The following is a 27,868-nucleotide window of genomic DNA, read 5'->3' on the forward strand; positions in this document are numbered from 1 at the left end:
AGTGCTCTGGGTGCAACTTGAGGCCATTTGCTCTTGTCCTGTCGCTTGTTACTTGGGAGAAGAGACCAGCACTCGCCTCACTACAACCTCCTTCTAGGCAGTTGTAGACAGTGATAAGGTCTCCCCTCAGCCTCCTCTTCTCCAGGCTAAACAACCCCAGTTCCTTCAGCTGCTCCTCATAAGACTTGTTTTCCAGCCCCTTCACCAGCTTCATTGTCCTCCTCTGGACATGCTCCAGGACCTCAGTGTCTTTCTTGTAGTGAGGAGTCCAAAGCTGAACACAGGATTCAAGGTGTGGCCTCACCAATGCTGAGTACAGGGGGATGATCCCTCCCCTATTCCTGCTGGCCACGCCATTTTTGGTCATTTCTGATACAGGCCAGGATGCTGCTGGCCTTTTTGGCCACCTGGACACACTGCTGACCCACATTCTGTCAAACAGCACCCCCAGGTCCTTTTCTGCCAGGCTGCTTTCCAGACACTCTTCCCCAAAGACATCCCCAAAATAATCAACTGCAACGCAGGAAACGAACATCACCACTTGGCTTGGCTATAGTACCGTTCTAAATTATGGAAATGAAACACAAATACCCCTTCTTTTGTCTGGGGTTTGTGTTTCGACCACTGTGGTTAATGGTTGGACATAGATTTGGCACGCAAGGGTGGGTGGGTAGGTAGGTAGGTGGGTAGGTAGGTAGGTAGGTTTGCCATCGGGATTGGAAGAAGCCTGGAGAGCAACAGCAGGCACAGTAGAAGGACACAGGACTCATCAGGAACAGAGCACTGCAAAACAGCAGGATGGGCTGGACACCAGAGATGTGTTTGAGGTGTCCCAACGAGGCCACCACAGCAGAACAGTCCCTGTTGGGACTGTTTACCAGAGCACAGTGTAGGATCAGCATAACAAGCCCAAACTCTCAAATACTATATGAGATCAAATTTTACTTTACTTATTAAAATTAGAAAAGCAACAATTAGTAGTGATGAACAAGTTAACAATAACAACTTTAAAGGCAATGCACCTAATCATTACTGCAAGAGCATAAGTGTAGTAATTAAAAAAGATAAATCACCAATTGCCCTATTATCATCATCAAGCTCCTCAGTTGCTAGGGAACTATTGCACCAAGGATTTGGAGAGTCTTCCCAGACAACTGGGAGGTCCTAGACAGTGCGTCCACTCGTAGGTGAGGTCTCCAAAGTCACTACAAGAGGGTCCAGCTTTGATATTGTTAGATAAACAACTTACATCATTCTGAAACTGAGGATCCTCTGGTCTCAGCTGCCTGTTGCCCCTCCTCTTGAAGCTTTGGCCATAACTCGAGAAGGGAGGTAAGGAGACAGGGAGATATCTCTTATCTCTGAGCTAAAGGGGCTGTTGAGGTGCAGCATTCCTGCATAGTTTTTCTCTTTCCACACAGTGTTCCTGCTTGTGTTGATTGGTCAGCTAGTGATTGCTGCTCTTTTTTCACCTCCTGTGTATGCTGGAGAAGGTACGGTTAAGGCGGCTCAGCCCAGTTCTACTGATAATGCAACTATGATGCATTTTCTTGCATTCCATGCTCAGCCCAGTTCTACTGATAATGCAACTATGATGCATTTTCTTGCATTCCATGCATTAAAAATAGCGTAGCACAATTCTAGAGATAATACCGATGTGCAAAGTTACAGATTAAACAGTACGCATAGCAATGCAATGTGAATCATCTATGGGTCACCTGTTTTGTTTTAGGCCTGTTGAGAGCTGCCTGTCAGAGAAGGACCTGAGGGTGTTGGTTGACAGCCGGCTGAACATGAGTCAGCCGTGTGTGTTAAGGGAAAAGAGAAAATAGGATAAATATATCAATGTAGGATGGGCAATAGGACAAGAGGGAATGGCCTCAAGCTGCGCCAGAGGAGGTTCAGATTAGAATTCTTCACCAGAAGGGTTATCAGACACTGGAACAGCTGCCCAGGGAGGTGGTGGAGTCACCATTCATGGAGATGTTTAAAAGACGGGTAGATTAAATGCGTGGGGATGTGATTTAGCAGTGAACAAGTGTTGCTGCATCCCTGCATCCAGTCGCCGCTCCAGCCTTCCTCTGAAAGGGTGGGAAACCATTCGGCACCGCGGCTCGTTGGTCTAGGGGTATGATTCTCGCTTAGGGTGCGAGAGGTCCCGGGTTCAAATCCCGGACGAGCCCTGGTTTTTTTGTGTTTTCGCCCTCCTGCTCCCCGCCCCGGATCGGAGGGCGCAGTGGGTTGGGCGGGACCTTAGAAATCGTCCGGTTCCCGTGGCCCCGCGGGACTCGGCGCGCACCGCACGGTGCGGCGGCTCCCTCGATCCGTTTTCCCGCAAGGAGCCAGTGTTTGGAGCTCACACGGAGGAGGCAGCGCCAGCAGGACCCTGCCTTCCACCTCGGCGCGAAAACGCCGGGAAACAAAACTCGGGGACTCGTTTTGGAGCTTTAGGAAGCGAGCAGCCTCTGTCAGGGCTGGGCGAGGCGGGGGGGCGATCTGCATCCCTCGTGTGCGGGGCAGGAGCTGGGGCGGGGGCGCTGCCCGCTCGCAGGCTGCGGGGTGAACGCTCCCAGGGAGCCGGTGCGGGTGCAGAGTCTGCACAAGGTCTCGTTTTAGTGGTGTTGTGAACTTCACAGCAGTGAAATCTCTCGGTGCTGTGGAGCTGTGGAGCCAGCTCTGCCTGCCCTTGCTCTGGAGATGGGGAAAGGCAAACGGGGTGGCAGGAGCCGAGACACCTGCTCGGCACAGACCACGGGACGCTATCATCTCCGAAGACTGAACAGCGTCTGGAAAAACACTGGAATAAAACATGCTGGCAGAGGGGCTTCCTGTCTACCTTCCGAAAAAACAAAATTACTTAGATGAACTTACCTTTAGGTTAGATAAAAAACGTTCTACTTTATGAAACAGTAGCTGCTTTTTGCGTGTCCCCCCCCCCCCGCAAAATAGAAGGTGCTACTATACCCTCTTCCGTAGCGGGCTCGTCCGGGATTTGAACCCGGGACCTCTCGCACCCGAAGCGAGAATCATACCCCTAGACCAACGAGCCGCTGTCTGTTGCTGTTTCCCCACCTCAGCATTTCACTTACTTCGCGCCTCCTCCCGGCCAGCCCCACCCACCCCTCCGCCAGCGCCTCTGTGGCTCTGTCTCCTCCCCCTGCCACCTTCCCAATGGTTCCGCCCGCCGCTTCGGCGGACACCATTCCTCTTTAAGTGCCGCGGTGTCCTCACCCCCCCGCCAGGATACCCCGTGGCATCGCCCTTCCCCCGACCCTACGGCTCCGCTCGGTACAGACGATTCCACGTGCCCGAGGGACGGAGGGGGGGCGGAGGGCAGCGGCTCCGCCGCGCTGTGCCGAGGGCTCGGGGACACAGGGGGAGGCACAGACACACGGGGACACACGGACACGCATGGTGACAGAGACAGGGACACAGACACAGGGATACAGAAGACACATGGGGACACAGATACACCGGGACAGACACACGGGTCAGAGACAGGGACACAAGGATACACGGACGCACACGGAGATGCAGACACAGATGGATACACAGACACATGGGGACACAGGGACAGAGACAGACACAGGGACAGACACACAAGGACACATGGATGCACAGGGACAGACACACAAAGAGGGACACAAGGATACACAGACACCCTGAGGGACACATGAACACACAGGGACACACAGGGACAGGGACACACAGAGACACGAGGATACACAGACAGACACAGACAGACACACTCAAGAAGACAGACACAGGGACAGAGACATGCACAGACATGAACACAGGGACGCATGGATACAGACACAGGGCCACGCACATGGACACGCACGGATACACAGACACACATGGGGACACAGGGACGAGCGTAGGGGGACACACAGGGTCGGAGACACAGGGGCACAAGGATACACGGGGGCACAGACACACAGACATACACAGGGGCAGACAGACACACAGGGACAGAGACAGACGGGGGACACAAGGATACATGGGGACACACAGGGACAGAGACACAGACACACAAGGACACACAGACACAGGGACACATGGATACATGGGGACACACAGGGACAGAGACAGACACAAGTATACACAGACACATACAGGGACACATGGATACACAGGGGCACACAGGGACAGGGACACACACAGATACACAGTGACAGAGACAGAGATGGGGACACAAGGATACACAGGGACACACAGGGACAGACACACATAGACATACACAGGGACAGAGACACAGACAGAGACACAAAGATATACAGAAACAGGGACACAAACACACAGACAGGGGCAGAGACACAGACAGACATGCACACAGACACACATGGACACACAGGGATGCACAGATGGACACACACAGGGAAACAGAGACACACGGACACACACAGAGACACAGACAGACACACAGGGACATGCACACAGCGACACACGGATACACAGACACACAGGGACACACACAGACTCTCAAGGATACATGGACACACACAGGGGGACACAGGCACACACAGGGACGGAGACATGGGGACAGAGACACACACAGGGATGCGCACAGGCATATAAACAAGGATACATGGACACACAAGGACACAGACACAGAGACACATGGATGCATACAGGGACACACACAGAGAAGGAGACACACAGAGACACGCACAAAGGGACACAGAAACACAGACACACACACACTCCTTCCCCCCCATTGGAAAGACTGACAGAAAGACAAACAGACAGACAAGGACTTCCACCGCCCTGCACCCTCCTGCACATAACTTAATTTCTTTCTATGACAAGGTCACCCACCCAGGTGACCAAGAGAAGCCAGCTGATGTGATCTGTCTGGATTTCAGCGAAGCCTTCGATCCTGCTTCTCAGTCTCCTCCTATTTATCCAGCCGGATAAACACAGAATGCAACGGGTGAGGAATTGCCTGAAGGGTCGGGCTCAAAGGGTCACAGTGAATGAGGTTGCATTGGGCTGGAGACCAGTCACCAGTGGGTCTCCACAGGGATCCATCGTAGGACTCTTTAATATCTTCATAAATGACCTGGATGCAGGACTCGGCTGTACTAAGTGTGCTGATGACACAAAACTGGGGGGAGCTGTTGACACTATTATACGCCGGCACAAAGACCTCCACCTGCAGAGAGATCTGGACAAATTAGAGAGCCAAGCAATCGCCAGTCATGTGAAGTTTAACGAGGGCAAGTGTCAGGTTTTGCACCTGGGATACGACAACTCTGGCTATCTGTACAGACTGGAGAGGGAGAGGCTGGAGGGCAGCCCTGTGGAAAGGGATCTGGCGGTTCTGGTTGACGGCAAGTTGAACATGAGCCAGCAGTGAGCCCTGGCAGCCAAGAGGGCAAACGTGTCCTGGGGTGCATCAAGTACGGCATTGCTGGCCGGTCGAGGGATTTGACTGTCCCGCTTTACTCCACAGTGGTGTGGTCTCACCTTGAGTATTTTATGCAATTTTGGGTGCTACAGTATAAAAAGGATATCAGGCTACTGGAGAGTGACCAGAGGAGGGCCACAAAGGTGGTGAAGGATTTAGAGGGGAAGCCCAATGAGGAGCAGCTAAAGTCACTTAAACTGTTCAGCCTGCAGGAGACTGAAGGGAGATGTCATAGCAGTTTACTGTGTCTTTACAAGGGGAGGAGGAGGAGCAGGTGCTGATCCTCTTCTCTTTGGTGACTAATGATAGTACCTGATAGAATGGCAGGAAGATGTGCCAGGGGAGGTTTAAGTTGGATATTGGGAAAAGGTCCTTCACCCAGAGGGCAGTGGAACACTGGAACAGCTCCCCAGGGAAGCAGTCACGGTGCCAAGTCTGACAACATTCAAGAAGCATTTGGACAATATCCTAAGACACACGGTGTGAATGTCGGGGTTGTCCTGTGCTGGGACAGGAGTTGGACTCGATGATTCTTGTGGGTCCCTTCCAACTCTGCACATTCTCTGATAATGACGTGTGCAAGTATGTATGAATCCTCTCATGCTCAGCCCCACCACCCAGGCAGGTGAGATGAGGTGTGGGAGGCAGCTGGTGGTTCTCTTCCAACAAGTGGCCCCAGGAGTGGTCATTGGGGCCCACTGGAAGCTGCAAGTGAAACAACTTAAGAAGGGGCCTTGGGCTTCACATGCTTCAGCATTGGAAGCGTGTTTCTCATGTGCTGGGGCCAAGGGGAGCCTGTGGTCTTTCCTTTGATTTCTGAACCCACTCCATGCCGCCGACTTGGCTCCCACTTTGTCCCTGATGTGCTATATCCTGCTAATGCCTCCTGTCACCCTCAAGCTTCCCCCTCGTGATTCCACACCTCTGTACCAGCCTCCCTTGCGCCTCAGATCTTTCAAAAAACCCTGTTTCTCCCATCAGTAATTACTCTTGGTCCTTACTCATCCAACACTTGAGTAAGGTGTTGGATGTAGTTCAAATGCAGTTCAAATACAGCCCAATTGAAAAATAGCCATAGAAACAACAATATCCCAGCCAAACACAACTGCAACAGACTCTGTGCTCTTGGGCCGTATTCCTCTCTCCACTTTATCTTTACTCTTGTTCTGTTTTCCATCCTTCCCGCCTAATCTACAGGTCTTCTAGCCTGTAAGGTTTGTGCTTCTGTTTTTTTTTTTTAAATCTTGCAGGCACCATCCACATCAGAGGAATTGCATAAATGATATCAGATTTTTCTTGCTGAGGGCATTTTCCTGTTCAAGCATCAGTGTCCTTATACCTAATGTTATACGCTCCAGCCTCAGCAATTTAGCAGACCCGTATGGGTCCGAATAGGGTGCCCTCACCCCATACACAAAGCCAAGCTGTGGTCTGCATTTCAGTCAAAACTTTTTGACCCTGTACACCATGCGGATACAAGACCGTGCTACCCAAGCTGATGTTGTATGGATGGGTCAGCAATACGCGCTTTTTTTTTTTTTTCCTGCAGATTGTAAAGTCATCAAGGACAAAGATGGTGATGTAACTTCTGGCACAGGAATTCTCCAAACTGTTGATTGCCAGAAGCTGGGAAATCTCAAAAGGAAGGATCACTCTGTGTTGCCTTGTTTTTTTTATGCTTCCCTTGAACGCTGCTGGAGAAACGGCACTAGGCTAGATGGCTTTGCTTTCTTCCGCAGAGCTGGAGCAGGGAGTGCAGCAGTCTCTACTGACATGGCTAGCCCCAAAGAACAGCTTCCTTTGTGGGTCCAATGCATTGTTCATTGCTCTTCCCCAAATGTAAATAACACAAATTAAATAAAAACTGAAACTTAAACTGTTCCAATGACAGTGGAAATCCTGCCCCTCTTTTTCCTGCTGCTACCTGCTCTCCCCATCCTTCCTCAGATTCCTTCAAATCCCCAGCAAGAAACACACAGATTTTATTTTGCTTTGGTTTTATTCCACCATTTATTCCTTCTGTTTCTCCCTCGGATTTCCATTCCCTTGCTCGGGACACACATACTCGTTCTCTGAACAGGCACACATACATCTATATATACAGTAAGGCACAATCACTCACATCCAGATGGGACACTGCTGAAAGAAGAAATGGTACAGCGGATGATTGCAGCCTGCCCTGATATAGCTTTAACAAACAGATTAAAATGGATTCAAAGGCAACAATGCTCCACAACGTGGCTCAAAAGGATTGGGGGTTGCATTTTCCAACAAGCTTGCGCTACGCAGGAGGGGCAACACTGCTGGCTCTCATCAAAAGACATCTCAATGCCCTCACCTGCGAAAAGAAAGGCAGGGCATGGAGCCACTTCTTTCCTCACAATTTCAGACCTGCCAAACAGAAAGGGGATATCTCTCAAAACCATTCGGTTTGTAACTGCTGTGTGCAGAATGCACTCAAGGACAGATGTGAGCTGTGTTGTGTAAGATGCTTGTGCTTGTCCACAGGGACAGGAATAACCCAAGCCTCTGACTCTGCCCAGCTTAATGTTTGCTCAGAGGAGCTTTGTGATAGATGAAGAGGAGCTGGCCTGTTCTGCCCTTAGTCTATGTAGATGCATCTTTGTTGCTGGGTACTAGATGGCTGGCAATAGGTTCAAGAACCCTGACCATTCACAGCACCTAACAGCTATCTGGCTCCTTGGCTCAGCTTCTGACAAGTCTCACTCGCTGTCTCCAGTGAGACCAGGCTTGTCCACAGCTCCATGTCAGGCTGTGGGTGCAAGCCCCATGGCCCAGAGCCAGAGCTCTAGATTCAGAATTGCAGAGGCATCTTCAAGCATTACTGTGAGGAAACTGATCAGATGAGGGTCTGTTATCTATCTTTCCCCAAATAACTTATTTCTTATGGGCAACAAGCACTCTCCAGATGTAAATGCTTTTTTTGGCTTAGGAACTCTAGATCCATGACTTAACTAGTAACCCAAGAGTGAATGCAAATCGAATATAATGCCTAGAAGGACTCAATATCTGATCTTCACCAGTTCATATTCAGTCAGGACATATGACTGGAAACTCAGCCATCTGATATATCTTCTTTGACCTACATAAAATTAATCAGCTGTTTCCAAAAAGCTGGGATGCTTTCTAACACAAGTGGCAATTGGTGGCCACTCACAGACAGTTTCAAAAGAGAATCAAAAGATTGGATAGGTCTGGAAGCGAGAAAGACTGATGGAAAAGTGGCCCTAATAAATCTTAACTGAAGCCCAGAGCTGGATAAGAAAACTTACCCTGTTGACCTACGCAGCACATCTTTTCTGCACATCATATCTGTTGGTTGCTACTTTCCCTCAGTACTAAAAATACCCCGCTGTTGAAGCACACAGAAAAACTGCCTACCACAGCTGGCTGCTTCACAGATCAGCCAGCTTGACCTCCAAAGGGATTTTATGCTTTATGGACAACGACCTAAGAGTTTTCCCCTTATTTAGGTTTCACATTGTCTGCCGTACAGCATATATGGAGAAAACATACTTTTTTTCTACTTTTAAAGTATTACTTACTGAAATTTGAAAACCCAAAATATTTCAGAAGAAGCTACCAAAAAGGCACCATACACATCTGTATGTAACTGATGAACTTCATCTAAGACCAATGCAGGGGAGAAGAAAAAGACATAAAGGAGCAGGACGAAGGAGCAGAGGTCCCAGGAGTGGTGGTGGCTGTCAGCTCCAGGACAGCACTTATCAAGTCCCTCAATTCCCAGGTATCTCCAAGGAACACCAGCTGACAACTCAGTTTCGAACTCTGAAGCATTGCAAGCCAGTCTCTTGTTCTGAATGTCCCACAATATGATGGTGCGAAACAGAGAGCCAGTCAACAGCCACTCAGCTCCAGGATGAGTGTAGACGTCAGAGGCTATCCATATTCTGCTCCTTTCCTGCCATGGAAGGTTTTCCAGTAGCTTCCACCTTGATTGGGTTAGATGGCTCCTATTCACATGTTAAGTCTCCTGCACCTTGATTGGGTGTGTCCTCTAGAGAGGGGAAAAGTATGGTAACTATGAAAAATAATCATGGATCTAATTAAACAGAGTGCTGGGGAATCTGTGACCTGGAGGGTGCTTCGGTAGTTTCTGTACTAGGACGAAAAGGCAAGCTGCAGGCTAAGCACCAGCCTGCTTCGTTCAGTTGCTTCTTGCCAAACCAAGGAGGCATTTAAAGAGGGGACAAGGCGGTTGAGGTAGAATGAGGTATTTCCTCAGGCATCTATGTCTATGTTATCTGTGGTTAGAGAATATGTTAGAAGCTACAGTTTAGCCAGTGGAAATCCTCTTTTAAGTGGCAGAGGCCTGTGCGTGCTTCCAGGGCTGATCATGAAACAGGTATGTGTGCAAACACTACTTTTGCTGACACAGCTACCAAGCTAAATAAATATAGAAAGACAAAATATATATGTATGCATGTATATATTCATATGTGTGCATAAAAACATATAAATTCGTGTGTGTTAGGAGGCATATTGAGATAATATATTCATGAATAGGGTTAGGAAAAAGTGCTTTTTACTGCAAGTGCTTTCAAATTGCTTTCAAAAGAGCAATTCAGCAGGGTGCCTGGTGAGCAGACCTTCTCCACTGTACAGAAGCCAGAACTGGCTTTGCTTCTTTTCCATCCCCTCTCTCTGTAACACCATCCAGAAGGGCTGGTTGTTTTAAATACCCTGAGATTTAATACTCTTTAGGTGCAAGGAGCAGCAGAGATGTTGGTGTGTCACAGTTGCCATTTTCATTAGTAAATAAAACCCTCTCGTATTTCAGGAGCCATCATCATGCTTACTAGCCTTACCTGTGTGTCACAGTTACGCTGTGCCCTAGTCCTGTGCGGCTGATGTTGAAGACTCACTGACAGTCTCTAATCCCACAGCATCCTGCAGTGGTTCAGGTGCCAGCGGTGCTTCTTCAGCGTCTGACGTTCCCCGCGCATCTGTGTTCTCGTTGGTCTCCTTCACTTCAGGTTCAGTTTCAGCTTCTTCCTTCTCCTTGTCCCCCTTTTCCTGTTCACAGGCAGCTCTTTGCTGCTCTTCTTCCTGGGTACCCTGGCACACCTTCTCCTCCTTGTCTCCAGAGGGAGGCTGGGGAGAGTTCTCCTCCTGTGGGGCACCATGGCACACCTCCTCCTCCTCATTCTTTGTATCCCCTGCATTATTCTTGCAGGGACTCATTTCCTCTGCCTGTTTTCCCCCCTTCTCTTCATCTTCTGATCTGCAGGATCCTCTCCTTGATGGAGGTTTCTCATCAGATCCCATCTGTTTCTTTTGTTCTTTGCTCCCTTTTGTTTCTGATTCTTCTGTCTTGCCTGTGGGCCCAAACACCTCATCCCCATCTTCCTTGGCACCATTTTCTGGAGAGGTGATGTTGACCCCTAAATCATCCCCATCTCCATATTCAGACAGAGATCTTCGGAACTTCCTGGAGGGAGGCCTGCGCTTTATTGATCCCCGTGTTCGCACCTTGGAGGCAGGAAAAGCAGACATTGAGGCAGTCAAAGAGAGCACACAGAATCACAGAATCACTAGGTTGGAAAAGACCCACAATGGAAAGCATGAAAGCACAACAGAGGAATATACCATGGGAAACTGCACTGGTGACCTCACTTTTCCTGCTCTGCTACTGAAAGGCAGGGAGATGAGGGCTCCTACCCATGAATGTCTACTTAAGAGGACAAGCAGATCCCTGATATGTGCTTCCTTTCCTTCCGGAAAGATGGTGCTGACGGTCATTGTCTCAATTTAAAATGCAGCTTCTTGTACAAGTTAGACCCTAATCCAAGGACACTGCATTAATTATGGAGATACTGCTACCTTTGGACGTCTTGGCCTTTTCTATTGTTGGCAGCCTAGTGGTTGAGGAAGGAGTCTGCACTCACACCGAGTATCATGAATGCAGGTTACAGCTCCCTGTTTAAGAGCTGTGCACTCTGCAGACACGTGCCAAACCGCTGTGCTCTGCATGGCTCCCTAAACTGCACCCAATCTGGCTTTGACAGTCGCTGGTACATGGCACCACCTCCTCATGGTGCTCCTTGCCCAGTTACCCACCACCCTGTTATCGCTGAACTGAAGTGACTGAGTCCTGCCACTTCACCCATTCTCTTTATCACTTGGCCAAGAAGGCTTCTGGAGCTGCTGGATCATGAAGATCCATTTGCAGGTGTGCAGAGAGTTCCACTGAAGGCCTGTTTCAATCCCAGTGCCTCAATCTCTCTCAATCTCTCCACTCTGCAAAGGGATCTGAACAGGCTGGACCACTGGGCAGAGTCCAGTGGCGTGAGGTTTAACAAGGCCAAATGCCGGGTCCTGCACTTGGGGCACAACAACCCTGTGCAGTGCTACAGACTGGGAGAAGTCTGTCTAGAAAGCTGCCTGGAGGAGAGGGACCTGGGAGTGTTGGTTGACAGCCGACTGAACATGAGCCAGCAGTGTGCCCAGGTGGCCAAGAAGGCCAATGGCATCTTGGCTTGTATCAGAAACGGTGTGACCAGCAGGTCCAGGGAGGTTATTCTCCCTCTGTACTCGGCACTGGTGAGACCGCTCCTCGAATCCTGTGTTCAGTTCTGGGCCCCTCACCACAAGAAGGATGTTGAGGCTCTGGAGTGAGTCCAGAGAAGAGCAACAAAGCTGGTGAGGGGGCTGGAGAACAAGTCTTACGAGGAGCGGCTGAGAGAGCTGGGGTTGTTTAGCCTGGAGAAGAGGAGGCTGAGGGGAGACCCTATTGCTCTCTACAACTACCTGAAAGGAGGTTGTAGAGAGGAGGGTGCTGGCCTCTTCTCCCAAATGACAGGGGACAGGACAAGAGGGAATGGCCTCAAGCTCCACCAGGGGAGGTTTAGGCTGGACATTAGGAAAAAATTTTTCACAGAAAGGGTCATTGGGCACTGGAAGAGGCTGCCCAGGGAGGTGGTTGATTCACCTACCCTGGAGGTGTTTAAGGCACGGGTGGACGAGGTGCTAAGGGGCATGGTTTAGTATTTGATAGGAATGGTTGGACTCGATGATCCGGTGGGTCTCTTCCAACCTGGTGATTCTATGAATCTCTTCCCATGGCTACAAATGCACACTGTTACAGTAGGACGGAGGACCTGCTTTTCCTCTTCATCCCTAAGTGATGAGCAAGCCTGTGTGATGGAGTATTCCTTGCACACACCCTACCTTGTTATAGAATTGCAGCTGAGTGCCTTCTGGTGGTTGGTCAAAGCTGACTGGCGTCTCATTCACTTCGCTGGGCTGGGACTGAATCCCTGGGCTGCTGGGTGTTGAGGGAGGGGTGCTGAACGGAGAAACCAGGGCTTTCAAACCAGGGCTTTTGGGAGATGCTCCTGGCAGCAGCGCAGCTGGAGCGAAAACCAGATTGGCCTGCAAAGTAAAATCTGCATCACGGGTGTGCAAGACACCAGTGTGTACTACATGCGAAAACCACATGGAGGAACCCTTGCTCTTGCCATGGTTGCTGTCACATCTCAGCTGTCACAGCCCACATACCTTCTGGTTATGGGTCTCTCCTGGCGACACCGTCAACAAACAAGTCCAAGCAGAGAAGTTATGACTGGACATTTGCCCTTCCCCAGCAGCTGGATCATAGGACGTGTCTTTTTGTCATCCTGAGGCCTTTGGGGATTTTCCAGTGACCCAGCCAAGACAGCATAGTCATCAGTGGCTGAGCTGGGAGAAAGTCTGCAACCAGCAACCACTTTGAGATGTAAACCCAAACAGATCTTGCATTTTCAAGCCTGGTCTGCAGGCCTTCTGAATCTTCTGCACAGTTGTGATGAGCGAGAGGACCATGGGAAGAAGCAAGTTCATGATGAACAGGGGCAAAACACTCCCTGCTCGCCTGTCACTAAGAAGCACTTGTAGGCAAATGTCCTTGGGTGCATTGAGAGGGACAGTGCTATGAATAGGCGTACGTTGTGTCAGGGTGGCCAGGAGGCACTGTGCTCTGGAGCTGCACGTGCTGCCAGGGGAGCCAGCTGGCAGCAGCAGGGCACTATGTCTACAGGCTGTCGAGTGCTGAGCTGCCCTCAGCGGCATGAATCAGGTGCCAGAGAGAGATAAAATACGGGCAAGAAGCACCAGCGTGTTTGTGTGTAACTGGAGGAATTGAGGCAAGGAAAGCACAGAGCTTCTAGGCAGGCACAGGGATGTGCCAGAGCACAGGCTGCACTTCCCACTGCCAGGATTTTAGCTGCCTCTGCTCAAGTCCAGCTCCCCAGTAGGGTGCAGGTGACAAGTGTGATTTAGACTGCTGTGAAGGAAGAGGTGGAGGAAGCCTCAGCCAGGGTTTCCCTCACTTTCTTTTGTGAGCTGCATTTAAACTGAAGCTCCTGTCCCTGCTCTCTACCCGAGCTGTGCTGCTGCCATGCCTGTGCACAGCTGTGTACCCCACAGATCCAAATGATCCTGACCCAGGCACTGACCTGCCTATGGACGTGCCTGAGAATTGCTGGACTGCTTCTGATGTTGGTTACCATCACCAGACCTGCTCTGCCTTCCTTGTCTGCATGTTGTGGGACTGGGCCCTCATCGGTGAGGCCACAGCCCTGCTTACCTAGCTGTCACCCTTTTGTCCTGGGTCCTCTTCCCCTGTGGCTACTCTGCAAGTCATGACAAATGCCAATCAGTTTTAATTCACTGGGGCAGCAGTGCAGGCTTTTCCAGGACCTACCTGCAGCTTTTCAATCATGGGGGAGCTTTTCACCTTGACCTTGGGAATGGGGCAAGCATTTGGAGACTGCTTCTGCAAAACAAAATGAAGTCACGCAAAAAAGTCACAATAGAGTAGGTGGAAAAGAAGAGATATAATGAAGGCAGAAAACTTGGAAGAGATAAGCAAAAAATGTTACTAGGGGAGCAAATGAAACCTCATATAGGATCTTGACACAAAATTTGCTTTGTTCTTTCCCAACCCTGCACCCATTTTCTTACCTGGCCATCCCAGGGCTCTACTTACATGAATCCTTCCTTTGGGAGAAAAGGTGACTGTCTGCTTTCTGGCTGAAGTATCTGAGTTCTATGATGCATAACGGCTGTATTGCTACGTGGCTTTCACAAAGGTATCTAACCTATGACAGTTTTCCCTCATATTATTTCAGGATCAGACAGATTAATATTCTGACTCTTAAAGTGCACAAGCCTTAATGCTGGTAAACATTGTGAACTTGTTGTGACAGGAAGACTTTCTGCCATGACTTGATTAAGAGTTAAATGGTATCCAATGAGCATGTGCAGGAAAGGCATTAGCGGCCAGGAAAAGAGAGGTATAAAAGGCTGAAAACAGCTTGAGAAAGGGAGAGCATTGCTTTGAGAAGGGGCACATTGCCTTTTTTAGGTCCAAAGGAAAAGGAAAGAATCTAAGATTTTAAAGCTTGTGCTTCTTTGGCATGGAGGCAGCAATAGCCTGCAGCTGTCAGAAAAGAAGGGCAAAGAACCGCCCCCTTGTTAAGAACAGATCACTATGAAATTTGGTGAGTAAACCTCATATCCTGAAATACAGAAAGACAGAAGTGACTGGCAAAAGCCTCAGCATAAACTTTAGTGAGAAGCAGCCAGTGTATGGGGACCTGCTCCTTCAAGGGTGCTGTATGGAAGACACCTCAACACAATATTCTGTGGGTGTTGCTGACAAAATCCCCTCTTCACTCTGGATTAATTATTTCATTTTTCTGAAGAACAAAAAATCTCAAGAGCAGAACTATTACACCATTATACTCAAACCTCTAGAGTCCGTCTGAAGGCAACAAAGACCTTGGATGCTCCCTGTGCTAAGCGCTGTTCAAATCTAATAAATGCCAGGAGTTCCTACTTTAAAATCCTTGGAAGGTGGTAATTTGGTGTATCTGTCAGTGCCGTAAAGGTAAAAACACAAGCAGTAGAAATGGGGTATGTGTCCATGCTACAGGTGTGGGAAACAGCATGGAGCTGACCTCAGTCAGTACGTGTGTCTAAGAAGGGGAAGGTTCAGTGCTGCATGATTTATGTCTTTGGCTGCACAGCGTGACCTCTCTGCTGCCTCCAAGTTCATGTCTCAGGAGAGAAGAGGCTGCAGGGAGGAGAGACCTTGTCCCCCTATTAAATTGATACTCACTTGCTCATCATTGTCACTTGTTTCAGTTTTGTGGGAATACAATGGAAGGGAGCATGGTGGTTTCCTCCGAGTTGGCTTATGTGGTGGTACCTAGGAGAAGAAAACAACCAACTCAGCAGGCAGGGAAATCAATTTGCTAACAAAAGACATAAAATTGAAGCACCAAGGGCATGCTCTGAAAGTGACCTGCTTGGATGGCAGCTCTCAGCTTGCCGAAGGGAAGAAAGAAAAAGGTATTAGCGCATGGGCATGTGGCCAGTATGCTAGGTGTGCTTGCAGCATCTCCAGCCCAGTCCTGGTGTTGGAAAAATAGTCTGTATCTCTTCCACAGCATGAACCATGAGAATTCAGGCTTTACGCAAAGGATGCTCTTCTAAGCTTTTGCGGGGTGGAGAAGCCTTCCCAGAAGCTTCATCTTCAAAGCATCCTGATGGAAACCCCCTCAGAATGGAAGAGTTTGTTATTGTTCTCTTTCCTGTCTTTTTGTCAGGATTTCCTTTTAATGAGTCTCAGACGTCTACCTGGTTTGTGATTTTTCTTTTTTGCACCTGATATATTTTAGGGGCAAAAAGGGGAATTCTAACTTTTTCAACATCCCTGATAGCCCCATTCTTTTCTCTCTAATGAAGAAGAGCATCTCACAGAGACAAGGCCTCAGCTGCAACTTTTAATTTGGCCAAGAAACAGATTCTCCAGGGAAGAAGGAAACAAGGCAACTTAATGGTGGAGGCACCAGTTCCTTCTAAATGTCCACAGGCTCTCAGAAGTACAGAGTACTCACTGGGAAGGAAGGGACACAGTATGATACCTACGAGTCATTCCTTCAGAACTATTGCTCTAGTCTCAAGGAGAAGCTGTCTCTATTTGTATGCCAGGTTTGTAGTCTCCTGCCAAGCTGTGAACACACTGTTTTGTGTGTTAACAGACAAAATACTTGGATAATATTGTGGATCTTGGATAAAATCCACAATACAATATTTGGATGATTTTGTTACTGTCTAACAGGCAAGCATGTGAAAAGTTGGATTATGGCATCTTTGCCCCCTGTAGAGTTAGCTGTCTGGGAGGACCTTTAGACTTGATGTCACTTAACTTCTGGTGCTGCTGCACCCAGCTATGGCAATGCTGTGTCTCTAAGCAGCCAAGGGCAGCCCTGCCCTTCCTCTTGTATCATGCTAGGAATCAATAATATCATGTCTTACTGAAACCTCACCGTTTTGCAGCCATGCAATGCCGTGCTGTGAATGTATCAGAGGTTTCCTGGTTGATAGGTCCTCCTTTGCTGGCATGGGTCAAGCAAGGGTTAAAAACCATCCACTCAGACATTAATCTGAAGCCAGTCTGAGAAAGCCGGTGGGGAAGTGACAGATGGCTTGGAGAGAACAGAGAGGAAACTTTGTCCTCCTCTGTCTCTGGAGAAAATGAGTTTCCCCCCACTGTGAGGCCCCTCCACAAGGCCTTGGTTTGGGAGAGTCAGAGGTCTGCAGATAACACAAGGGAGGTCTGGGAACGTACTGCCTGCTTAAGGATGAGGGACTTTTAGTGCAATTAAATCCCATACCTTAGAAAGAGGAAATTACTGTAATGGGATGGATGGAGTGACTGCTAGCTGGTGACTAAAAGGAAAAAAAGTGCTTGGGAAGAGACTGGCTATTCCCATCCTGGGACTCAGCTATGGGAGTGCTAACTGCTGATAGATGGTGGCATGCCAGCCCTGCAGGACAAAGGTCACCACGGCATCCAGGCAAAGACAGGAGGAGTGACAGGGAGGATCTCCTTAGGCCCAGCCTGAGACATGCTGAAATTAGCCAAGCAGCGGAAGGAAGCAGTTCGGCTTTAAAGGGGCACCCACTGACTGAAGACAGCCACCAGTAAACATTTATGTTTCTAAAAAAGCACACAATGATATGGGGGGGCTCTCCTAAAATGTCAACATCCATCCATAAATACTCTGACTTCCCTTTCTTCCTAAGAGAGGTACTCTAGTGTGTTGCTTATCTAGCGAAAGAGAGCTTGTGAGGCAGTGCTTGAGATAGTGGGCTTTCAATAAAATAGAGTTTCAGCATGATAGAGATAGGCAGAGAATATGTGATGTCATTGGGAAGAGGTAATGAGGACAAGTGAAGAGACAGCTTGCTTTCTCAGACCTGTATATAAGACCGTACCTGAATGAAACTTTCTCCTTTTGTGAACAAGGTGCTGATGACCTGCCACTGGCTTCTACACTGCGTAATGCGTTGTTTGCTTTCTTTTCCCATGGCTCAATATTAGCTATTTCAATAGTCATTGTTGCCCTCTGCCCACAAAAGCCAGCCCAAATAGTACATGCATTGCTGTCTGCTGCTGTTAGAGATACACGCTCACACTACCTGGTTTTGCAGTGTTGCAGTTACAGTATCCTGATGTACAGCTCTACCAAAATACTTGTCCACAAGTCAGTAATGCATGGAAGACACTGTCATAGGTTGCATTGCACTAGGGCACAAATCCTTTGCAAAAATTCAAAATCAATGTGGATTCATGCTCAGATCACTGATGCTCGAACTTCTAGAGGCAGCTGCGAGTGCCTCATTTCTTGCCCAGTTATCGGCTGCAGAGCTCCTTACCTCTTTTCCAGTGATATTGGCTGCTTGCTCTTTGAATTTTCCTGCTAGCTGAGCCACAGAGGGTGATGCCGACTTGTCCACCTCTGAGTTGGTCTCTGCTGGTCTGTTCTGACAAATTGAGAACAACCATTTATGAGCAAAGTCTGGGAAATGCAAGCAGACTAGAGAGAAGCCTGTGTATGTGTTATAAAGTTCAAAAGTAAGCAACGACTTAAAGCAGAGTTTCTCACATCTGGCATCAATCATTCAGTCTGAGAGCAAGAGGTTTGGGAAGACGGGACCTAGCAGCATTTTCAAATATCCCAGAAAAACAGTAATTCACACAGATCCTTTCAGCTCTAGCCGAATGGCCCAAACTCAGCATTTTTCACTGGGAGCAAACAAAGTATTTAAAGCCAAAAGTATGTTCTCCATCTTTTCCTTGCAGTGAGCAGATGGAGCAGGTCAGTAAAGGATGCTCCCATACACCTTCTCAGCCCTTCCATCCCTTTTTTACTGCCCTGGTCACCGGTACCCTTCCTTTTCCAGTGGTTCTGCTGCAAGAAGCCACTCCCTTGTCTTCACAGCAAGCCAGCATATGCTTGGGGATGTCCCTGTGCTGTACTGCGTTTTTAGCAATGAAATGCTCAGGCAGCTTTGGGGGAGGGAGGAAATACCAGGGCTAAGAGAAGATTCACCTCCCCTGGGCCAACAACAGGCTGAGAAGCAATAGGCTTGTTGGAGACTGGATGGTGCAGCTTTTCCCACAGTGCACAGCCCTGGTGTCATCCCACATTTACCTTGTTTTCTTTTCTATGTGCATAGCATGAAATATGAGTAAAAAACCTAGAAATCAAAGGTGATGAAAGGAATCCTTTGTTCTTTGTTTCTAGTATCTGATGCCAGGGAAAACCAAACCATAGGAACTGTGAACAACTAACAAACAATACTTGTTTTGTTAGAGGCAGGGACCTCAAAACAACAAACCAAGCTCTGAACCATCAGTGAGGAACATCATATCTCTGGTCCCTGTACCACCACCATGAGCATGTGACCAGCACCACGCTTCTTCCCCCTCTGTCTCAATACCCTTCTGCTTCTCAATCAGAAGGTTTCCCCAAAGGCTGTTGCTACAGGAATATATTTATATTTCTCCAAAGGCTCCAGCAGAGTCCTTCCTTCTCCCTTTATGCTGTTTTGCCTGGGAAGGACCTGCTTTCTCATTAACGCAAGCAATCCTTCAGCATTTCTGGAAGCGAAAAGCCCTCAAAACACCCATCCGGCCCATGTATGGACCATTTCCTTTGGGTCACCATGCTACAGGGGCTGGAGAAACAGCTGTGGGAGCATGAAATCATATTAAAGAAGGAATTTATTTAGACTCCCAGTTTCTTAATTAAAAGCAAATTGAGGAATTTACATTAAGGATGATCTCATCATCTGCAGCTTGGAACATTCTGTAGTCTGAAATACCTGGTCAAGAGCAGCATGGCTAATGCCCGTTTGCATAGTGGAATAGAGCCTTCCCCTTTCTCAGAGATCTGTAAATAAATGCTCCCAATAAATGATCTCTTCCTTCTCCCAGGCCCACAAGCCCCAGCTGATATCTGCCATTCCTTGTTTCCAGGATCCTGACTACATCTGCCCCACTAAACTTTCCCTGCATGTTGGAGCAGCTTTCTGGCATCAAGGCACAAAACCCGTATCAAGCTGTCTTCTCTCAGTGAAGTCCTAGCACCTTCCCCCCATCTTTTCAGCCTTCATTAGACTAATTGTGAGCAGGGGAAGTGGCAGATAAGGGGAACAGAGGAAACAATGAGGTAAGCAGATCAGCAGGGCAACCTGCTGCAAATGAAAAATGATGGCTGGACTAAGAGGGGAGGGAGAACATTTCCTAGTGGCAGGCTGGCTCCCTGTTGTGAAAGGAGAGTAGGCTGGAAAGAGGAGGGAGCAAAGAACCAACCTGGGGAAGGCAGGATGGTTTGTGAGGCTTGGCTCAGCGTATCAGCTCTCAAGACAACTGGGCATGGCAGAATGGACACCTGAACTAAGGACTCATTTGAAGCTGAGGAGGTGCATGTCTCCAGTGTTTGTGGTGGAAGAGTTGCTTTCCTCGTACTCCCTTTTTCTCCAAAAGCTTCTTTCACAGCCCTTCGCCTTTACCCAGAAAAGACATTGCACTTCCTCTTCGCCTCTTTGACCTCTTGTTTTGGGGTTGTTGTGTTTTTTCCTTTCCCTTTTTTTTTTTTGAGCTACAGTCAGAAAACACAGCTCTCTTTCTCTGGATCTCATCAAAGCTGTGAGGCTGGAATGATTCCACCCTTTTCTTGTTTTGCTGGTAGCAGGCATTGATTGCAACGCGGCTCTCGCCGGCGTGAAGCTCGCCGACCAGGGTGCAGGAAGCAGTGAACATGCCATTCTAAGATTAGCACAAGTAGCCCATGGGCTGTGTCCTCCTGAAATTGCCAGCTGCAGACTCTCTGATTACGCCACACATTTTGCAACAGGAAAAGTCCTTTCTCAGATCCTTTCTGGCAACGACACTGTCATCCTGTATGCAGCTTTTTCTACAGTTTCTTTTTTTCCCCAACTGGTGTGCTAGGCTCTGTGTCTTCTAGTGAAGGGATTGTGCCATACCAGGGCACTCGCATGCATAAAGTTCCCTTCCTTGCACTGCAAGGAGAATGCCATCCCCCTGACTTCTGGGGCCTGCACTGGAAGTTTCCCCCCCACTGGAAGGAAGGTGGGAAGCCTCACTTTCTCACTCTCACCCCAGAGCGTGTACCAACCTTCAGCCTCTTCCACTACTAAGACAGTGTCTGCTCCTCTCACTGCAGAGTTCAGTGCTAGCTCTCTCCTGCCCCATGCAACCTCTCCCATTCCTGGTAAATTTTTCCCATCTTGGTGACATAGCCCATTACTTTTCTAAATGATGATGAGGAGCAGCTCTGCTCCTTTTCTGGCCAAAAAAAAAAAAAAAAAAAGGTGAAATTAGTCAGACTCAGTGAATTCTGCACTCTTTTCCGCCAACTGCTGATTCTTTTAATTTTCCAAAGAGCAGCAGGGTCAGTCTGCATGGGCCAAAGCCAGTGAGCTAAGGTAAAAGGCTTACTCCACCAGTAATTTGGTGACTGCTACTGCGAGGTCTTTTACTGTTCCACAATAATAAGTGTGTAGGTATTCTGCAAAATGTCAGAGCAGTAAAACAGTAATTGAATTATACCATCAATGCAAACATGGCACTGCCTGCAAAAGACGAAGTGCAACTAGCAAGTTCTCTGTAAGGCGTTTCACTTTCCTCTTCCAAATAAGTACATAAAATTGAGTAAATTTGAAAATTGTTTTCAACTCCGTGTTTCTTCATCTGCTTTTAAACTGAACCTGACCCCTTTGGCAGCACTGGAGAAGAAAATTCTGTCTTTATTTGTGGGTTAGGTACAATCACAGCAACTCAAACTTCCCACCAAAGCCTCTCCTTCCTTATGTTCTACAGTCCTTGCCTGTGTTGTACGAGCGAAACTGCCCACTGATCCCTGATTCTGCAGATTGCTTGAAGGAATGGGCACTGGTTTTAGCACAGATCCCTTCTTCTCTCACAAGCTGCCTGGCAGAAACACCAATCGTCTCCCAGGAAAATGCCAGGTGCCATCCCAACTGTATCTCTTCAAGGCAGCTGGAAAGCTCTCTGAGCAGAAATGCCTGGATGCTATGGCACAGTTGGCTCTGGCTAGCACAGTCACACTTCACTGGTGATTCAATGTGCCAAAAGATGTGAGTGCTGGTAAGGGTGCCCAATGTGGGAGTAATAACATCTCATAGAGGGGGGCCCTCAGTACAGCAGTTTCAATGGCTCAATGACATTTGCATTGTCCTGCTAGAGCCCATGGACCCACTGTGGGTGCCAGATGAAAGAAAGTGCATGTTAGAGGCCCGCAGAAAAGAGGTCCAGAGACTGAAGTGTTTCTCTGTGTATAGCATATGGGTACTCACGAAGAGCTTTTCTTAAAGGTCATGGGTTTGAACTACAGATTTTGCTCCCCTTCCCTCCCCTATGAATCCTCTGACTTGTCTGCTTTTGCAAGTAGGATATTTTGGCCAAACAGAGCACCTTCTATCTGATATGCAAGCCCTCTACAGCACCTGGCAAGACTGGAGTATCCAGTCGCTATGAAATCACTGACAGTTATGTATCTTTCGGTATTGTTCCTGTGCACTTTCCACCACCATTCTCATGCAGCTGCATCTAGACACGGTTTTGAGGCCAGTCCCTGACCTCCACATCCCTCCTTCGCTTCTAAAGAGCTTTGCAGGAATGATTCCCTGCAGCCCTTTCTCACACCAGTCCACTGTGCCAGCCACCTTCCCATACCCTGCACTCACTCAAGCTCTGCAAAGCTCCCCAGTGACTCCCCTGGGTTTTTTTGTTGTTGCACATAAAAGCTACCTCGGCAAAAGCAAATATGGCAAAAATAATGACACACACAGTGTGTCAGAGGCAGACACAATGAGACATCCAAGGTTCATGGATAGCGTCTTGATTACAGAAACAGGATCCAGAAATATTGATCCTCAGTACCCAGCTCTCAACATCACGCCACGAGAAGGCAGTTGTCAGTATGCTAGATGAAAACAAGAGAGGGTAGGTGCTTTTGGGGTGCAGTTTCATAAGGTCCTGGTTTTGGCAGAAAGACTGCTAATGTTTCAACAGCTCGTGCTCCCTTGACCTTTCCTTTCCTTCTCCCCTCCTCCCTTGCACTTTTGTGAGTTTGTGGGGCTGTGCTGTAAACTAGATCACTGAAATGATCTGGGCTAAAAATACATCCCTTAACTCTTTACAAGGTTATTTTTAACCCAGATCATTTCAGCAATTGAGTTCACAGCCCAGCCGAGCAAGCGCCTGCACTGCCATAGCAGGAGAGGAAGAAGGGGTGGCAGGGGTAGCCTGCAGCGCAGTGGGGAGGACTTCTCTTCAACCACTCTGGCCAGAACCTGAGGAAATTGCATTCTTATGTGTCCTCCTGTTCAGAGGGCTAGTATGACAGAAAAAATCATATTTTTGCATGCCTCCTGGTAAAGGCTGTTCTGGCTTGTGGCACTGATATTTCATCCTGCAGCCTGTTGTCTCCTCCCTGAGACAGAGCTGAGTGCAGGCTGTTAACTCGGGGAGCACCTGCACACCATCACGGGGAGCATGTTACCAGCAGCCAAGTGATCTGTAGAAGTTTCCATCAAGCATCCACAAAACCCCCCCAAATACTGTGTCAGGTTTCTCCAGTAAGCCCTGCTTCAAACAGCAGCAGCCACACGTGTGGCTGGGGAGCGTGTTTTCCTCACTGCATGGCAGAGGCAAAGTTCTACAGCTGTAGGACCTGCTCAGCTAAGGAAGGGATGGGAAATGCATCTGTGTGAAGGAAACTGTTAAAGTCAAAATAAAACATCATCACACTATCTGGAGGACAGCAAGAAATGCCGGGAAGCAGTGCTGTAGTTTCCTTTGAAATTAAAGCATAAACCCTCCCCAAGGCACTGGATTTCTGGAGGGAATGGAGCCTCTTGCAGACCCCTTCTTCCCTGCCTGGCTGAACTCTCAAAAAGCAAAGGACATGCTTCCAGCACAAAGCCTTCCCAGACACGACACCTACCCTTCTCGTTTTTCAGTAAGGTAGCTGAATGATTTGAGGAGCCAGCTGGTCATACGCCTTGTCTGCATGGGAAAGCTTATACCACATGCACTGGGGTAACTCTCTCAGCTTGTGCAGGGAGCAATACAGCCTTAATCTGATAGAGGTGCCTGTTTTTCAGTGTAACTGGACTCATTTGCAATCAGCTCGTCTGAAAAGAACTATTCTCAAAATCCTCAAGTACCCATTTCTGACACAGGAAGTCATGTTTTGGGAATGACACGTAAAGCTGTAGCAGGAAACATGCCTCCTTTCAGGTCTCCTACCCCTGTGGTGAGGTGCTGCAGCCTCTCCCCTGCAGAGATTGCATTTGATGAACTGGAGATGTCTTGCTCACTTGCAGACCAATAAAGGGAGAGGTGATGACAGTGCTGTCTCCTCCAATACTGCCCCACTGATTCAGCGTGACCATTTCCACAGCAAGAGTTAATCCCTGCTCCCTACCCCAACTTTTATTCAACTGCTGAGGCCAGCTGGAGGCAGAAGGCCACTGAATATTCACACGGTACGTGACTGAAGGTACAGCTCCTGTCTATCTGGAGAGGACATGAACTTAAGCTCTGGAGAATGCATCATGAATGCATCTCATTACCAGCCTAACACACCTGTCTGTCAGACAAGTCCTGCCTTTTTAAAGGCCACGATACTATTCAATAACAATGCAAAACATAATAGCAATCTATCTCCAAGAAGTGAAGTGAGAAAATCTTCCCTTCAGTTAGCAGTATCCATGGATTACCTGTTCTAAAGGTAAGTGCCCTGAGAGGACACTGTTGTTTTCAAGCTCTAGTTTTACTATGTGTTCAAGGAAGATAATCTAAAGAAACCTGGAATGGATTCCTGGTTGCGAGTCTTAGCCTTAAGCAGAGAATAATGTAGAATGGACAAGTTCAGGTTCACCGGGGCAAATCTGCCCCTCTTCTTGTCTTGTTCAATGGCAGGAAATATGTAACTGAGTTTTCTATTTCAACCTCTTCTTACAGGCACCAGTCATTTTGGGTGTCACGTTCGTAAGTGCAGGTAAGACTAGAAGGGCAGCTCAAAAGGAACTACTATTAAAATGAACTAAAAAAAAGTCAAGAATAGTCTTTAGTTAGGATTGGACCCAAGTTACCAATGAAAAAAGCTCCCTAGCATGCAGTTTGTAGTTTCATTCAAAGCCATCCTTTTGTGCCTCCCATGAAGTTGAATCCTGGTTTGCACCCTCCTGCCAACATAACCTGAACTGCATCATTTATCTGTGCCCATGTGAGTGCACCAGTGATATCAGGATCATATTGAAAGGGGAACATTGTTCAGACTGGGAAGGGAGAGATAAGTTAGCAGGATAGGTTTAAAGCACGAACTCCCCCAAAGGAGCAAACTGAAAGGCAAGAGGGTGGGAAAAGAACTGATTCACAGCGTGAAGAACTGGGCAGCAAAATGAGGAGTGGCTGCTACCCACAATCTGAACCTGCTCCTTCTCCCTGCAATTCACAAAAGCATCAATGTGGGCTGAGCACAGCTTGCCCAGGAAATGGGTGGGATCACACTTGACTTGGCCCATTTTTCATATCCCTAGAAGGAAATGTCAAGATGCTTGTTCCGACTGGAGCTCAGCAGCATGCTGGGCCCCTGGCTCAAGAGGCAATACATCCCAAGATATAAGCCCTGAATAAACAAACCTCTTCTTGCTTCACTGACCCTTCTCTGTCCCAGTGAAGCATCTTTCTTCTCATCTCTCTCTTTACCCTTCTTCACAAATCATTCTCCCTGGAGACCTTCCAGCTCTCTGTTTCAGGAGGGATTTATGTGGTTTATTTATACACTTGGGCTCTTATCTGGCAATGAAGTTGCTCCTTGCCTGGTTGTGGTAAATTCTAATTATTGGCAGAAGACCCAGCTAGACGTGGCTGCAGCTGTGGCTTTGTGAAACCTTATAGTCAGTCTTGCCCATCATTGTGTCAGCATAGCCTGTAGCACCGTGGGAGTGCTCATACCTGCATTTCCTACCATTTATTATAGAGCAGGAGTGATAATTACTGTGCTGTGCTCCACTAGAGCAAATGCTACTGTGTGAGCCACTGCTGCACCTACTTCTAGTGGGGCGAGGTTAGCTCTGTGAACTTTGCATATCAGAGCTTTATCACAGTAATATTACAGGATGGGACAAAGCCAGAATACATTGCAGATCTTTCAGATGTATCCAAAATGGTGGAAAAGAAATAATACTTTCCCCCTTCTCTCTCTTTTGTGTTTTCTTTGATCAACCTTTACCAGAAGCTAAACAGCTCCAGTTCACATCCCACATAAAAATTTTGTGAGCTTTGAGAATGGCAGAGTGCAGAGAGACCTCATTGTTTTCCACCAAGCTACCCTCAGATGGTTGGGCAAAGAGGAATAACTGGCCTCAAACTGCTGTGGTTCCCCTACTGCCAGGATGCAGGAGTGAAATGCAACAGAAGCTGAGCAAAGAAAGTAAGATTTCCCTTTGAAAGATTCAAAGAGAATTCCAGGGCTGATATGAGGACATACAACCCAGCAGTGAAAGAGTATAAGGGTAGATTGAGGTGTATAACAATAATCCCAACACACTCTGCAAAAGCCTTGGCTGTTGTTGGCCAGGGCTGGCATTCTGAAGGTTGTGCAAACAGGTTTCTAGTTTGACTTGCAACAAAAGAAACTAGTGGCAAGCCTGCGTCTGTCTCACGTGACAGCATGAACAAACGTGTAGAACCTTTGCAGTTCCAAGATAAAGCTTTTTCTACGTTAGGGCCAAACCTCAGCCAGTGCAGAGTGGACTCAGCATCTGGTTGATGTCACAAAACACATCCAGTCTTCAACCTTGCAGCTCCAGGGTGAGCAATCTGCAGCCTATGGCAATATATGGTGAATACCGGAGCTTGGGCTCCAGATTTCTGAATGCTCTTTGAATGCAATGGGACTTCAGATTAAGTTTAGGAAAAGTCTGAGCTCCCAGCCTCTGGAGATGGACTTAAGATTCCTCTGAGTCAGGCACACATCTCTTCTGCATGTATCTCTACATAGCTGGAGATTCTCATTTTCTTCAGGCAAAAAACAGGCTCACTAATTGAGAAATGAGAAAAAGGGTCTAAAAAATATTGTACATGGAAGTTTTGGAGACAGGCAGAAGAAGTAAAGATTCCTGATTACACATGCTACCTTCAAGGCAGTCAGTGTTGTTACAGCCTAGTGATCTCGAGCTTTCTTCAGTTCTAGTTTTAATGAAAACAGCAGCAGCCCTAACAAAGATTTGACTAGAACTACTGAAATGCATGTTGCCAGAATGCAGATATCACGTCTCCTCTTAAAACTTTTTTCTTTTGGTAACAATTTCAGTGGAGAGCAAGCTTCTTGCCTGCGTGTAAATCACTGCCAACCTGTTTCTTTAAGTCTGTGAACAGGTTAGCCACAAGAACAACTCTGAGAAGTACAACGTCCCTCCTGAGAAGTGGTACCCAGGTCAATGCATGGATTGAGAGAACACAGGATGAGTGTGAGTCTGAACAAAACTGCAAGGCTATCACGTAGCTATAACAAGGGTGATGAAGAGGAAGTAGCTCTGACTATAACACAGGGCAGAACAGTATGAAGAATGTGGACTTCACAGGAGGTTTCCATGCTTGTTTACTGGAGAAAGGTCAGGAAAATCCTACTTTACATTAAACATGTAAAGATATGCAATATTTCCCAGTGCTTGGGAAGTGTTTCCTTCAGGACAATGTTTTTCTCAAGATTTGCAGTAGCCTAATCTTGATATTTTCCCTTCTGACAGTTCCCTTGTCAGCTGCTGCCATCTTGTCCCTTGGGGTCAAGCACTGCCCAAAAAGTAATATAAGGTTATTTTGGCTCAGCAGTGATAAGCAGCTTTCATCCGGAAGACAGCAAGCAGCTCTCAAATGCAGTGCAGTAGTTTCAGAACTACAGAGAGTCAGATGTCCCAAATTATAAGGCTCGCCAAAGCAAGATTTGGAAATTGGGTGGCAGTGTGAGATATCTTGTAGCCAGAAACTAGTAAAGGGGCAGATGCTTTTCAAAGGAAGGGGCA

The 27,868-nt window shown here is 47.9% G+C and overlaps 1 protein-coding gene and 2 non-coding genes across 4 annotated transcripts in view; 1 reads left to right on the top strand and 2 right to left on the bottom strand.

Moving 5' to 3' along the window:
- Positions 1–2,111: 2,111 nt before the first annotated feature.
- On the top strand, positions 2,112–2,183 carry TRNAP-AGG (transfer RNA proline (anticodon AGG)). Its single transcript has one exon. It is a non-coding gene; the product is annotated as a tRNA-Pro (tRNA).
- Positions 2,184–2,977: 794 nt separating this feature from the next.
- Positions 2,978–3,049, bottom strand: TRNAP-CGG (transfer RNA proline (anticodon CGG)). Its single transcript has one exon. It is a non-coding gene; the product is annotated as a tRNA-Pro (tRNA).
- A 4,289-nt stretch (positions 3,050–7,338) lies between these two features.
- RCSD1 (RCSD domain containing 1) overlaps positions 7,339–27,868 on the bottom strand; it is a 36,126-nt gene continuing 15,596 nt past the window's right edge. Inside the window, exons 2-7 of one of the 2 annotated variants that reach the window (XM_069869441.1) lie at positions 18,161–18,268; positions 15,555–15,644; positions 14,136–14,207; positions 12,623–12,826; positions 10,261–10,924; positions 7,341–9,447 (exon numbers count right to left, since the gene is read on the bottom strand). In XM_069869441.1, the coding sequence (XP_069725542.1) occupies positions 10,286–10,924; positions 12,623–12,826; positions 14,136–14,207; positions 15,555–15,644; positions 18,161–18,268 (1,113 nt within the window). In that variant the 3' untranslated portion in view covers positions 7,341–9,447; positions 10,261–10,285. Of the gene's footprint in view, positions 9,448–10,260; positions 10,925–12,622; positions 14,065–14,135; positions 14,208–15,554; positions 15,645–18,160; positions 18,269–27,868 lie in introns of those variants that run through there. The other variant, XM_069869450.1, reaches the window with a different exon arrangement.

Source organism: Phaenicophaeus curvirostris, chromosome 1, assembly GCF_032191515.1.
Source record: "Phaenicophaeus curvirostris isolate KB17595 chromosome 1, BPBGC_Pcur_1.0, whole genome shotgun sequence".
NCBI classification, from domain to species: Eukaryota; Metazoa; Chordata; class Aves; order Cuculiformes; family Cuculidae; genus Phaenicophaeus; species Phaenicophaeus curvirostris.